General features: G+C 47.0%; 1 protein-coding gene across 1 annotated transcript in view; it reads left to right on the forward strand.

Annotated features, from left to right (window-relative positions):
• Window positions 1-5,871, forward strand: part of LOC147717662 (E3 ubiquitin-protein ligase TRIM39-like) — a 112,148-nt gene extending 106,277 nt beyond the window's left edge. The window contains exon 10 of the mRNA XM_086924449.1: window positions 4,741-5,871. Coding sequence (XP_086780575.1) covers window positions 4,741-5,282 — 542 coding nt within the window. The 3' untranslated portion in view covers window positions 5,283-5,871. The remainder of the gene's footprint in view (window positions 1-4,740) is intronic.
• The last annotated feature ends 9,872 nt before the right edge of the window (window positions 5,872-15,743 follow it).

Raw genomic sequence — 15,743 nt, forward strand, 5'->3', positions numbered from 1 at the left:
AGAGAGAAAAGAGAGGAAGGTGGGAAGCAATTTTGGGAGAGTGTGTAAAGCACAAATAGAAAAGAGGGAAGGATATCAAAAGTTTCCTGTCTGTAACAAAAAAGGAGGGAAGGTTAAGGTCTCACAAACGCAATTCTGTCAATATATTTGACAGAGATTTAGACTTTAGATCTATAGGTACATATGTATATTATATTATTACTTGTTTAGATAATCAGAGCAGATCGGCTTCTGGGAGAGAGTGGAGCTCTGTTTCTCTCCATCTGATTAGCTGAGGTTTGTATCCTCAAATGAGGTGGGTGGTCTACGTGTAGCCTGTTGCTGTTTTCATGAGGATTGGGTGTATGTGCCAAGCATGTTAATTGATGATAGACATCAATGCTAGCGAATTGTGGTTCAAATTAAGTAACTTTCTCTTACTAGTGGTGTTTGGTGTGTGTGGGTATGTCACCCAGGAGGATTTGTGTGCACATTTCTCACTCAATATTATGTGCCTTCAGTAGTTAAGTATAGTATATTGCTGAGGATGCAGAGTTTCCCTTTATCAGATTTACTGTGGGGTATTTTGTGGGTGATACATTTAGTAAGAAATATGTTGTGCTGGAAATGTATACGCATTGAAAGCTAATCGTCCTCAAGATTCTAACATTTTACATATTAAGACATATTAACCTTCATTTAGTCATCCCCAAGTTCTAACAGTAGATGAATCTTATCTCATGAGACAAATATTACACAGACATTTCACACTGTCAATGATTATAGTAAAAATAAAAAAGTTAATATGAAAAATTATGTACAGACCCTAGTATAGGTTAAGACAGTAAGAGGATTCACCCTGATCTGGTTCAGCTGGGTCAAACGTATGCATCGAACCAACAGTTAAAGTACGTACTGAAGGAATAATATCAAAGTTGGAAACTTGAAAGGGGCACCAATGGGGTTGCCTCTTGTTGCCACTATTGTTCTTACTATCGGTTATAGCAGGGTAGATGGTGTTAAATATTGCGGGTAGATGGAGATTAGTTATCCACGTATATTTGGCATTAAAAGGGCATTGAAAAATGGTGGTGGCTGAGAGAATGCTGAGAAGTTAATTTCCCGAAACCTAACTGAGAGGACGAAATAAAGCTTACTGGCAAGTGAGGATGAGCTCCACCAATGCCAGGTTTAAATTGATTCAGTTTTATTATTTACTAGTGTATCTCATACCACATAAGCTATCTAGAATATACTGAAATAGACCACTTATACGTAGTAGACGCGAAGAGCTAGTGGCCAGATTCTTACATATGGTTTTGGATTGGCCACATATACAAGAATGCTAGGATGTAGTAGTAATACACTTGCAAATAGTGACCGATCCCTGCCAGGAAAAACAGTTCAACACTGCCACCTATAGAGCATCTTTCCCAGAAATAAAAAACACAACCTGAAAGGAATATTTGCAGCTTTGGATACCCCTTTCTCTTACCTGATGGGCGGTGATGCATTAGATAAGAGAAAAGGCTCCAAGATACGAAATGTGGAGGACAGACATGGAGTGGGCGCTGACAGAGGAACATCCTAGCAAAGCAGTGCGAAAAGATGAGTTGACTGCATAAGATTTATCGGAACAGGTTGAAATGTTGAGGCTTATATTTGGGTGGGCAGTTGTGGTGGGACATATACACTCGGAATGTTGCAACGGCACCCTTCAAGAAGAACCTCCACCCCCACATGTCTGCCCAGGGGGCCTGTAATCATATGAGTAACCAAGAACAGGATTGGATTTGTGAAAGAGTATGACTCCTCCCCTGTAGCCCCTGGCAAACCCTGCATGGTATAACATGTTGTAGCCAAATCTTTTCAGGAAAGGGCAGTTCGAACCCAAAAGGTGTTTCCTGCAACATCAAAATGGGTGGAGACGATTAGCATATATGAGGACTACTGTTCTTGTAGTGCTGTCTAGGAGACCATTAATGTTCCAGGTCTATGGTGTGTGACCCACCATGGAGGGGTTGTGGTGATGTGTGGTGCCCACCCTTTGAAGGGTGGCCAGCGGTGATGAGGAGAGAGTGAGATGTTCCAATGGGAAAACTGTTATGGGTCGTTGTGTTATAAGCACCGTGTATGTAGTGTACAACACATCAGCAAGTCAATCATGACAGAAAACCAACTTAACAGACATCTCATCTCCCCGCCGAATACGTCCTTCCCTTAAGCATCTATTGACGCCAAAACAATCAACTCCAAAATTCAACTTTAGGATAGAAAGTTTAGAATCTTCAAGGTGTCATTATTGTGGCTTCAGTGCGTTGAGCCGATTCTTTTAAATTTCACCTGCGCTGCATATCTGCGATTGACTTAAGGGCATTCATTGTGGATCACTTGCTTGCTGGTCAGTGGGTTTGTTCATGGGGTAAGCTTCATGGTCGAGCCCTCCCTCAGCATTCAGTTCGTTCCCCGGTGTCTATGAGGCAGTGGAGCCGTTGCATGTCCAAGCCTCCTTGCCAGAGGAGTCCTGAGAGCCCGTGAAGGGTCTGCGCAACCCGCAAGATCGAGTGCGTTGACGTTTAGGTCTTGGGGGCCACATGGAGGTTCTCATCCTCTGGGAAGCCCCAGGTGCCACCACAAAGCGTCTCAAGGATGGACTTTCAGCTGCCTATTCCCATGCCGCTTCCTGGGTATGAAAGCAATGGGAGCAGCCTTCATAAATCACCTTCAGTTTAGCTGGGAAGATGAGCATATGTTTACGGTTAAAGGCCCTGAGTTTATTTTACCTGGTCAAATGGCCTGTGTGTTTTCCAGGTATAGTCTTGTAATATCAAAATTCGAGATCCTTGAAATGTTAGTGCCCCGGTTTTGCGTGCTACACAAAGGAGGGGGTCTCTGTCACTGTAGTTATGGATCTTGGCAATTAGTGTACATGGGGGTGTGCCCGGCGGGTCGGCGCTAGGCCAATGATCTGTGCGACCCCTCAATCACAAACCATTAGGAAAGGGTGTCCATTGGTAACCACGACTGCAGCTAGTCTCGCAGGAAGGTCGCAGGATCAGAAATGTTATGTATGCATCCAAATGGCTGAAATTGGATCCCTGGGGCAGCAGTGAAAGTCGTCCCTCGTCGACCCGCTTTCTCTCTGACGAGGAGAGCTGCACAAGGAGTGAAGTGTGTTTGTTAAAGCTGTATCGGGGCAAATTAGGGCCTCTTGGTAGTTCTGGGCCAATTGGTCTGGTGGATAAATACATTTGGTCTGTAACAGTCAATGTCCTGCCTCCACAAGAACTGGGCTGTGTCAACAAGGTGTGTGAGGTTGGCCCTCAGCCCAGCTACGTTACTCCAATAGGGCCTGGCCCCCTTGAAGCCAGCCCCAGTCTGTCGCCCCAGACGGGCGACACTCACTCAGGAAAATGAGTGAATGAGGGCGCAGTCCCCCCTCCAAAGAGCAATCTATGGCCTTGCAGCAGCACCCACTATGTCAGGGCGAGGTCCCAGTTGTAGGTGGGCAGCAACCTAACACACTGGGGTGATGCCCAGTCCCCCTGCAAGAACTATGTGGCATCCAGATAGTTCCCGGCACAGTGCCCACACCTGCAATGATTCAACGTTTCCTACTCTCGCCTCTGTCTCCAGGTTGGGTGGGGGGGAGATCAGGGCCACACCCAGTCCACTTCCCAGCATGCGTGATACCACAACGGGCTATGGCCCCAGCAATGGGAGGGCAACTTCAGTGCCCCGTAGCCATGTCTAGGTGTGTCACGAAGATGGTTCAGCCACAGCAGAGGAGGTGCTGCTCCTTCTGGTCTCAGCACCACACCACCTTGGGCCTCAGGAGCACCGCCGCTCCAGGTGAGAAGGCCACAAGGCTAGGGCACTGGCACCGCTAGATTGCCAGACCGCCAAGAACTCAACTGGAGCCCTGGCGCAGATTTGGAGGACCCCAAATCGCAGCCCAATCAGTTCCCAGGCCCCTATATGGACCCCTAGGTGTCTGGACCGCGCACAGCGGTCCGGAGGGTGGTAGGGATGGCCGGGAGCGCACTCAACATATGTGCACTATCTTGCTTAGGTGAACCACGCCTAAATAATACAATTTAAACAAGAAAGCTGTGGTAATTTGTGTACTTAGCTCATTTACTTCATGGACATACTCTTGCTTTCCAGTAGAGTAACTTTTGTAGAGTCCAAAGCCTGCGTTTCTCAAATTCCATTTTTAATACTTCCTTTCAGTTGATGTGCTATCCAGCGGGTAGTTTGAGAACTGTGTTGTAACGCAAGAGTAGAACGCTAAGCAGTTGGAGTTACTGACAGTGGAGAATTTGTCATGTTTTTCTGTCCCATTACTGCTAACAGCAACTCACTGCTTGGCACTGTCCACACCATGTGTTGGATATGAATAGAGAGGTTTTTGTAGTGTTCCTAAGTTACTGCAGCAGGTGTGTTTCCGCCAAAGATGATGTATATTTCCTCCATGCCCAGTTCTAAACGGTGTTTAATAGTTTTATAGGCAGTAGTTAGCAAAATGCAAAGTATGACATATTTCCGGAAATGGTCATTTTCAACAGATTCGATATGTATTCAAGTAGGTGAGGCACTCTCGATAATGTTGGTAAACCATTAGGAGTATGTCATGAAAGACTCAAGAGGTTTGTGTGCAACGGTTTGCACAAATTCTTTTGACCTTCTGGTGGCAGTATTGTTTAAAGTGATGCATAGAGACCCGGAAACCTTTTCAATCCTTGCTTCTTTCTCCTACAGCAACTGTAACACTGGACCCAAACACAGCTCACCTCTCCCTCATTCTTGCTGAGGGTCGTAAAAGTGTCCGAAGTGGAGCCAGAAAACAGAAGCTGCCAGACAAGCCTGAGAGGTTCACCCACCATCCGTTCGTCTTGGGGAAGGAGGGTTTCTCAACTGGCAAACACTACTTTGAGGTTGAGGTGGGGGAAAAGCAGAGCTGGATTGTTGGCATGTGCCATGAGTCCGTACCAAGGAAGTCCAGAACCGATCTGATTCCAGAAAATGGCTTCTGGGGATTAACGTTGCACGGTACCTCATACGCAGCTCTCGCCACGCCTATGTCCACTTTCACACCCAAAGTCATCCCCCGAACCCTGGCAGTCTTCCTGGACTATGAAGCGGGTAAGATCATATTCTACAACATGGAAGACAAAACTCAGATCTACGCCTACTTGCCTTGCATTTTCACCCGCACCTTGCGTCCGTTTCTGTGCCCTGATCGTGATGGCGCAAAAAACACTGGTGCTCTGAGAATCCGTCCAGTGATCGGATGGGATTAAGAAAGCACTGCCAATGGTTTTACTTGTATGGGCTATGCTGTTCCTAATGTCTTGCTTTCCTTGTCACCGTGTTAAGGAGAAGATTTAGTTGGCTATATTGTGCATAATGAATTCAAATCCAACAAGAATGATCATCCTGGAAATTGCTGCTCTGTCGCTGGGGGTCACAATCCTGTACTTGTGATCGATAAGCTCGCTTGCCCATTAAGATGTTGATTTGTACATATTTATGTATTGTGTATAAAATGTGTATGAAACAGAAAGGCATCGGAGGGTGAATTTGTATTTGCAACAAAGCTGCTGTCATGTAGCATCCATGTCACTTATCTGGAAAGACTGCCAATCAAAAACATCCACGTCTGCACTTCTTGTAGCAACTGATCACTTTAAGCAAAGTTCAATTTGCACATTTACAAACTTTGGTATTGCGACTGATGCACACGAGGGATGTACATGAATTCATGGGCGGTGCCTGAGGTGTAGTGCACAGTCTCCACTGCTCTGGTATTGACGTTTTGTGACGCTTGTGAAACAATGGCTGGCTGGCATAGCTTTTATCTGCCTATTAAAAGTGACAGTGGTAAACTCATATGTGCTATTTCTCTTTTTAATTGTTTAAGCTTTATGTACCGTTCTCTTTCTAAGCTACAGTAACGGACTCCCTGCACTGACCAGGTCTCGCTACCTCTCCACATCTTGAAATAATCAAACATGTTTCAATTCTGTTGACCCTGGTCCTCTCCAATAAGGGGTATAGTAATGGATAGCCTTGCAGCACAGGATATTTTTTAAAACTGATGTGCTATATGTAGGAAACTGGACAATTAAGCTATAGGTAGAGAGGTTATCCAGGTTCTTGGTTGTTACTGGGATCAGTCGAAGAGCCAGTTCATGGACTGATACCTTCAACCACCAGCTCCTGGATACCCAAGTGGGTGATTGGCCACACTTTACAAATCTGAATTGATGGATGAATTGATTGAGAGGCCACACTCAATATGAGCGGTGGCTGGCGCTCCCACAGAACCACAACTATCAAAGACCTATTAATCCAGTTTCTATGGAGAACCAGTAGCTCACATGTGGCACTTTGCAGAGGCCTTCTTCAGACCAGGTCGTGTATAAGACACGAGGGCCACCCTACTCACTTGGAACCAGGGTACTTACAATTAACTCAAAAAACAAAGGTTCCTGTGGATACTTAATGATTAATATTGATAAATGTATCAGGGCAATCGCAATGGAATGGGGATAGATGGACATCAGAGAAAGAAATGACATGTAACACAGATTGTATAGAGAAACAAGGTATTTACATGACAGTGCAAAGTGTCCCAAGTGAAAAGTGAAACCTTATCAGATTAGTTTGTGACTTTGTGCCATTAAAACAAAGTTTCTATATTTTTTACAGAAGCGACCATTCAATGGATACACAATAAATGACAGTAGCCTCCTAGCATAATAGTAGGAACTGAGGATTGGTTTGTTTCAAGTTCTCGACAGCGTTTCGACCCCTCTAACAGTTTGGGGTCTTATCAGGCCCTATCCATGTAGGGACACCTGCAGATGACTGACCGTTAGTGTGGTGAGCACCTGTACGAGTGAAGGGTAGATAGGGGTTCGAGGCATGTGGGCTGCTGAATTCATATCTGTGCATAGATCGCCGCCTAGTGTTGTGTCCGGATGATCGCACACTGTTGTCCTGGAAGAGTCTTCGAAGTATCACGAGATAGGTGGCTCCTCCCCTGGACTACAGTGCGCATGGGCATCGACTCCATCCTCAGATTGTTTTTTTCCGCCATTGGGTTCGGATGTATATTGGTTCACTCTAGTCGGAATCAATATAAACTTTCTTAAGGCCAAAAGGACATTAGTTTCTTCGTCGGTATAGTCTTGCATTCGGTGCCTGATTCTTCCAGCTCGGTTCCGAGCCGGATTCCAGAGAACCGCGTGCTTTCGACGCGGAGGGCCCAGTCGAGGCCACAGACCCTATCGACTGATCATCATGGAACGGAGCCCTTTGAAGAGATGTCCCGTGTGCAACTGCAAGTATCCCCACATCGACGTCCACCCGGTGTGCAACAAGTGTCTGTCGCTGGATCATGATGAAGCCAGTTGCATGGCTTGTTCCCGGTTTCCATCCAAGAAGACGCTTAAGCATTGACGCAATGCGTGCCAGGAGGCCCAGCAGACTGCACCGGCGCCTGTGGACATCTTCGATGCCGGGGATGATGAAGGAGCTGACCGGGAAGTTAATGAAAACCTGTCAAATCTAGCGTCGGAGGTAGACTATAACTACGACGCGGACGCTGAAATGTTCGAAGCGGAAGAAGTAGTCGACGAGGTAGGAGACGACGATGGGGCCTTTGGGGCCATGGAAGATAGCTCGAGCGAAGAGCTACCTCAAACTGACATTGGGGCCGAAATGCTTCAAATGGCTCAGGTCGAGGGATCGCCACTAGGCCTTACCCAAGATCTTACTATGGGTTCTACGGCCCCGCCTTCGGGCTCGGCCACGGACATTGCTATTGAGCCGCACCCTGCAAAAACGAAACCGAAAGAGAAAACAACGGTCTCGATGCAAGTGAAAGCACTGGTGCCCCCCTCGAATCCGAAGGTGCGCATTACTTTGGTCAGACCGAAGGCCTCGGAGCCGTCGGCACCGACGAAGCAGAAGGGTGTTGTCGATCCGAAGACTCAGCTCAAGGGCGTCGAGACGAAGTCTGCCATGTCGAAGCCGAAGGTCAAGGTGGTCGAAACGAGTAAATCGGCGCCGAAGATGGTCGACACCAACAAGGGACTCGGTGATCGGAGGTTCTCGAGACTCCGCATCAACAAGACGAGGCCAAAAGCGGCGCAACACATGAGTCCACGTCCAGTGGTGCCTCAAAGGATCCCGTCGACTCGGCGCGGCCGGCCGCCGCTTTCTCCAAGCAGGTGGCGGACTCCCTAAAGCGCATCAAGAAGAAGGCCTCAACTGTCGGCCCAAAAGATCCTCCACTTTCGAAGCCGGTCGATAAACCACAAAAAGCGTCGACGTCCATTCACTTCACGTTGCCGCCGAAAGTGGCGCCGAAGGCTTTCACCCCTAGGATGGCCGCCAGCGTGCCCGAGAAGGTGCCCTCGGTGCCGAAGTCGACGTCAGTGGTCCCGACCTTAAAGCATCGACAATCTTCGCTGGAAGAACAGCAAGAACATTTTATCGATGCCGAGACAGGCAGACTTTCCCTTCATAAACGGAAAATTGCCCCGGAACAGCCAATGGAGTCCTATAAAATTCCTTTAAAGAAAAAGGATTCCACTTCAACTCCTGTTCTTGTGGAACCACTTTCTCCACATGGCCATGATGTCTCACCCACTTACTCTGACGTGGACGCTGGGGAAGGTGATGATGATGATGATGATGATGATGATGATGATGAGTACAGCTATCCTGTCTACACCGACCCAGATGATACCAATGAACCCTGAGCAGCTAGTGCTGACCCAGGTGATACTCATTCTACCCCAGACACTCAGCTTTATGCTGTAAAAACGTCGCCTACAGAGGATTCAGCGGCGTTTAATGCCCTCATTGAAAGGGCGGCTAAAAATCATGACGTCCAGCTCCATGCTGACCCCATTGAAGTGGACTTTCTTTTTGACACCTTTTCAGTCTCCGAGAGAACTGTCAAGACTCTGCCTATGTTGAAGGGTGTCTTAAAACATGCTGGATAGATCTTTAAAGAGCCTACTAGAGCCAGGGTTATGAACCCTAGAATTGAGAAGAAGTATAAACCAGCACCTACTGACCCTACTCACATCAAGGGACAGTTGCCTTTGGACTCTCTTGTTGTCGCAAATGCCCGGAAGAGGGCTAATTCTCAAACAACGGGTGATGCTCCTCCCCCAGATAAAGAATCTAAGGTGTTTGAAGCATCAGGGAAAAGGGTGGCAGCTCAAGCGGCCAATATCTGGCGCATTTCAAATACACAAGCACTTCTAGCAAGGAATGACAGGGCACACTATGACACACTGGAGACCCTGTTGCAGCACCTGCCTTACCAATACAAAGAGGCAGCTGAGATGCTCATCCAAGAGGGGAAGCTGATATCCAATGCCTCTATTAAATGTGCACTGGACGCGGCTGACACCGCGGCCAGAGCGGTCAACACTAGTATCATGCTGAGACGACATGCCTGGCTCAGAATCTCGGGATTCAAGCCAGAGATACAGACCACCATTCTTAATCAGACAGTCAACCCTGATCATCTGTTTGGCCCAGAGGTGGACACCACCTTGGAAAAAATCAAAAAGGACACTGAAACTGCTAAGTCCATGGGGGCCCTGCAGTCCCAGCAATTCAGGGGTGGTTCTTTTCGTTGCTCAAGCACTAGAGGTGTTTTCAGAGGCCAGCTCTCCCAAACCACGCAGTACTATAAAGGCAACACGCAGACCACATACACCATACAAAGTAGAGGTGGATATCGTGGGAATAGCGCCAAAGGCAGGGGTCATGGAAACAACAACTCCCGATCCTCTGCCACTAACAAACAGTGACGCCTTGTCACTGCCCCCCGACCACGCAACACCGGTCGGGGGGAGACTTCAACGGTTCCTGCCAGTCTGGAAATCCATCACCAGACAGGTGGGTCACACAGCTTATACAGTACGGTTATTGTCTGGAGTTAACATCCACTCCACCCAACATACCCCCAGGACACCGTCCTATGTCCGCCGAGCATTTGCACTTATTGCAGCAGGAGGTCCTCGTCATGTTGCAAAAAGGGGCAATCGAGCTCGTGCCTGTGGAAGAAAGAGGCACAGGAGTTTACTCACTGTACTTCTTGATACCAAAAAAGGACGGGTCCCTCAGACCCATACTGGACCTCAGACCCCTCAATCAGTACATTCTATCGGAGCACTTTCACATGCTGACCCTGCAGCAAGTACTCCCGTTGCTCAGTCAGGGGGATTTTCTCGCAACTTTAGATCTAAAGGATGCGTATTTTCACATTCCGCTGCACCCGTCACACAAAAAATATCTCCGGTTCACCATCCAAAACCAACCTTACCAGTTCAAGGTTTTGCCTTTTGGGGTCACCACGGCACCCAGGGTGTTTACGAAGTGCCTGGCGACAGTGGCAGCACACCTAAGGAGACAAAACATTCACATCTACCCTTAACTGGACGACTGGCTCATCCAGGCAAAGTCAGCCCAGCAGTGTGCCGCCCACATGTCCCACACCATTCACCTTCTTCACGATCTGGGATTCTCACTGAAATTACCCAAAGTCACACCTGCAACCCGCCCACATACGGCAGTATCTGGGTGCGACAATAAACACTCTGGCCGCCACAGCACAGCCAAATTCAGTGAGGGTCAACAGCATTCAATCGCTGATACAAACATTCAGACCTCAACACTCGCTTCCAGCGAGAGTGTTCATGCAGTTGATAGGCATGATGGCCTCCTGCATATCCATTGTCCCGCACGCGAGACTACATATATGTCCGCTTCAGGAGTGCTTAGCACGTCAGTGGACCCAGGCTCACGGACAGTTAAAAGACCTAGTGTTGGTGAGCGGTCAGGCATACAACTCTCTGCATTGGTGGAATCCACAAAACCTTTGCAAGGGACGACCGTTCCAAGAGCCTGTACCACAGATCGTCCTGACGACGGACGCTTCTCTCCAGGGATGGGGAGCTCATGTACTCCATTACACTGTGCAGGGACTATGGACACCACAGCAAAGGAAGATGCACATCAATGTTCTGGAACTGATGGCGATCTTCATGTCACTAAAAGCCTTCAAAGTACATCTGTGCAACAAGGTTGTGTTGATCCGGACGGACAACATGACGGCCATGTACTACATTCAGAAGCAGGGAGGAACACACTCTCCACAGCTGTCTCATCTGGCACAGAGCATGTGGAAGTGGGCCATTCAGAGAAACATCTTCCTCATGGCAGAACACCACCCAGGCAAAGACAATCAGATGGCGGACCTGCTCAGCAGGTACAGCCACCAAACGCACGAGTGGGAGATACATCCATCGGTTCTCCACCCGTACTTCCAAAGGTGGGGTCATCCAGAGATAGACCTGTTCGCCACAAAGTAGAACGCAAAATGCCGAAGCTTTGCCGCCAGGTTTCCACACCCACAGTCGCAAGGCAATGCGATATGGATGAACTGGTCAGGCAAATTTGCGTACGCTTTTCCCCCAGCAGAGAAGTGTGGCTCACCGGTTAGAGGCGGCAGACCCAGAAGCAGAGGTCGGCCCAGGACCAGGGTTCAATTCCCGACGCGGCAGTGTACGGAACCAATGTCAGCGGGCTCGATAAATCTCGCCTCGGTGCCTCTCTAACCATGGGTCCCACGCTGCAACTCTGGGCAATAGCTTGCTTAATCTCCACAACGGCCCCCTCACTGCGGGGGATGCCTGGCTCCACCTTGGGGATGCCCAATAGGGACCATCCCACAGGGAAAGCCAGGACGGGTTCCCCAGCGGCACACAGCGCCAAGAAACCCCGGGGTGAACGTGCGCTCTACAAATTCATACTAACATGACATAACATAACATAACCTCTAATACCGCTGGTGGCACGCAAGCTGAAGCAGCACTCGATGACTCTCATCCTGGTTGCTCCAACGTGGGCTCGCCAACCATGGTACACCACGTTTCTAGAACTGTCCGTGGTAACGCATCAAAGGCTGCGCCTAACACCCAGGCTTTTGACGCAGAGCCATGGCGACATTCAGCATCCAGATCCGCAACAGCTCAGCCTGGCAATCTGGCTCCTGAGGTCTTAGAGTTTGGCTACCTCAACTTACCTCCTGACTGTATGGACATAATCAGGGAGGCAAGAAAGCCCACCACCAGAGCATGCTATGTGGCAAAGTGGAGGCGGTTTGTCATTTATTGTGCAGGCCACAACATTAACCCGCTAGATGCCTCTATTCAAAACATCATTTGTTATCTATTACATCTGTACAAATGTAATCTGGCCTATGCTTCCATTCGCATACATTTATCCGCAATGGCTGCTTATCTCCAAAACAGACAGCACCTCTCACTTTTCAGGGTGCCTGCCATTAAAGCCTTTCTGGAAGGACTCAAACGAGTCATTCCTCCACGGACGCCACCAGCTCCCGAGTGGAACCTTAATGTGGTCCTCACCAGGCTGATGGGTCCCCCTTTTGAACCACTGCATTCCTGCGAGATTCAGATCTTGACATGGAAAGTGGCTTTCCTTATAGCGATTACATCGCTACGACAAGTTAGTGAACTCCAGACACTAACTATCCAAGAGCCATTTATTCAGATTCATTCCAACAGGGTGGTGCTTCGCACTAACCCTAAATTCTTTCCTAAGGTAGTTTCTCAGTTCCATATCAACCAGACTATAGAACTACCTGTGTTCTTCCAAAATCCAGAGTCACTTGCGGAGAGAATGCTCCACACATTTGACGTCAAAAGGGCCCTAATGTACTACATTGATAGGACCAAAGATTTTCGGAAGACTAAACAACTATTTGTTGCCTTTGCGCCACAACACAAACGTAACCCCATTTCCAAGGCTGGTATAGCCAGGTGGATCGTTAAATGTATTCAAATCTGCTATCAGAAAGCCAAGCGCACTCTCACCATTCCACCACGGGCCCACTCCACCCGAAAGTTGGGGGCCTCCATGGCTTTCCTTGGAAATATTCCTTTGGAAAACATATGTAGAGCAACCACATGGTCTACCACACACACATTTACAAAACATTACTGTGTTGATGTGCACTCCAAACAGCAGGCAGCTGTAGGGCAGGCTGTTCTAAAAACACTTTTCCAAACTGCTGCAGCTGACACGGGCGGCCGCCGTTAATGGAGGGACTGCTATGTATTCTATGCACAGATATGAATTCAGCAGCCCACATGCCTCAAACCGAATATGCTACTTACCAGTATGCATCTGTTCTTGGCATGTAGGGCTGCTGACATTCATATCGCCCGCTCTCCTCCCCGGCGCCTGTAGCTGCTGCAGCATTCACACATACTTCTAGCATGGTGATCATTCACTTAGTTTCACTCCATCTTGGCCACAATGGCTAAAAACAATCTGAGGAGGGAGTCGATGCCCATGCGCACTGTAGTCCAGGGGAGGAGCCACCTATCTCGTGATACTTCGAAGACTCTTCCAGGACAACAATGTGCGATCATCCGGACCCAACACTAGGCGGCGATCTATGCACAGATATGAATGTCAGCAGCCTTACATGCCAAGAACAGATGCATACTGGTAAGTAGCATATTCGATACTCACATAGGGCCCAGCCGGGCACCTATGGAGGCGACTGTACTGGCAATCAATGATATCCAGTAATCTGCAGATTTTAACAGAAAAATGTGGTTCCACTAAACTTTAACCCTTACCTGCCTGTGGTGGGGAGCTTTTTGGGTGTAATTGGTGGTGCTAGCTGATTTTGGACTTCCCTTGCACCCAGTTTCTCTTCCACTGAGGCTTCCTTCAGCTCTGCCTTCCAAGTTCCTGTCGAGACGGCAGAGTTTTTGTTTAGAAAGGGGGCAGCTACGGCCTTCAAATCCTCCCACTGCTGGTTTTAGCTGCTGCTCCTGGATATTTCCTTCACTACTAGACTGGTTTGGAATAGTTCTGCAATTATTTACTATTTCACTTATAATTAGGCTATCTGGTTTTAGGTTTAAACCTATAATAACTGATAAAACGCCACTGAAAGGAAAATAGCCATCACCGGTGTAAACATATAAACACTGAAAAAACACCTTTGCAACCACAAACTAAGTGCCATTCAAAGAAAGGAAAAGATGAGGAAAAGAGACATTTTTATTTCTTCCTGAAAGGGCCAATACAATGTAACTTTGTTATACAAGGTAGCATCAAGAAAGACTGGGCTAACATCATTCTGCTTGAGGTTTGTTGTTTAGGGATGTCACTGAAACATTGTCTCCTCTTCCTTCTGCTTTTTTTAGTTTTGTGGTCTTTGGTCTTAAGATGCAATGTTTAGAAGCATGTTTTAGGTCTTATTTAGTCATGTTATAAACTGTAGAGAATCAGGAAATATCAATCATATTTGATATTTTGGCTAGGGGAACATCCTTTACAACGCAACCTTTACCACGCAGTGCGCTGGGGGGCGCTCTAGGATAGGGGAATAAGTTTAATTTACTATCCAACACCTTCCCTAGTGTCCACGGGGACTGGAGTTGGAATAGTAAATTAAACTTTTCACTATCCAGCACCCCAAAGCGATATGCGTTGTAAAGGTTTTCGTTGTAAAAACCGCGTTGTAACGTCATACATCCTTTGGCTACATTTGATTTCACTGATGGGTAAAATGGCTGGTTTCATAAGAATCTTTCCTAATATGTACCATCACATTGACCCACAGACAGAGAATGGGTGAAGTCCTTTGATACATCAGCCCCCTTTTCTAGTGAGTCAGTATTGATTGCAAGTGAATTGCCAAACACCCCAAGCTTTAAACATTCAATGCAAGATGTATGCACAGGTATAGGTGGAAAGAATGTTCACACCAAGCATCTGAGATAGTGGTGAAAACATGACACCAGACATTTGGTAAAAATGGAACGCAGTGTCACTTGGGATGCTGCTGAAAAAAGTTCCTACCTAGTTCATTAAAGATTGGAGTGATATTGTTTGTATTTGCAGTAATTCAGCTACGTCTGTGAAACAGTTGTATGATGGTCTGTCAAAATTGATACCTGAGCTGAAGTGCCTCACTGTAAGAGATTCTCGTCACTTGCTAGATGGTATACTGAAAGCATCTTTACAATCTTCAGAGTTAATGAATAATGCCATTGACTTTGTAGTCCATTCTGGTGCAGTAAAAATTTATTTGGAGCTCATATACCCTGTACACACGCTATCTATACACATGTACTATCAGTGCAGAAAGCAAGCAATATATAATTCCATAAACACCGGAAAAACGCGGTTTCTGTAGTTTTTAATGGCGTGAAAATGTGTAACCACTGTTTTTAAAGGTATAGAATAATCTGAAAACCCCACCAGAATTTACCCAAAAATAGAAACTGAAAACAGGAAAGCCAACTTATAATTATACAATTTTGTTGAATATGGAAAGCAAAGTTTCAACGTTGTCAACGCATAAACAGCTCCTACACCTGTTAAGTATAAAATGGGAGATGCATTGGAACCCTCCCTTATTATCATTTTGGAGAACCTACAGGCTGGTAGGTCAAATACAGACATTATTGCCATGGAATTTCAAAATATAGGTAAAGATATGGCTGGTTTTTCAATGAAGGTTGCACATAAGGAGATAAAAAATGACGTTCAAGCAAAAACAGATATGCTAGTGGCGCTTGTCTCAAAAATTCCCCTTATCAGTACTAGATTGCTTGAGTTAGAAAATAGAAATAGGCAATATGATTGCAAATTTTTTATTTGCCTCAATATCTAAAAGGGAA

The sequence above is a fragment of the Lissotriton vulgaris genome, chromosome 5 (assembly GCF_964263255.1).
Source record: "Lissotriton vulgaris chromosome 5, aLisVul1.2, whole genome shotgun sequence".
In the NCBI taxonomy this organism is placed as follows: Eukaryota; Metazoa; Chordata; class Amphibia; order Caudata; family Salamandridae; genus Lissotriton; species Lissotriton vulgaris.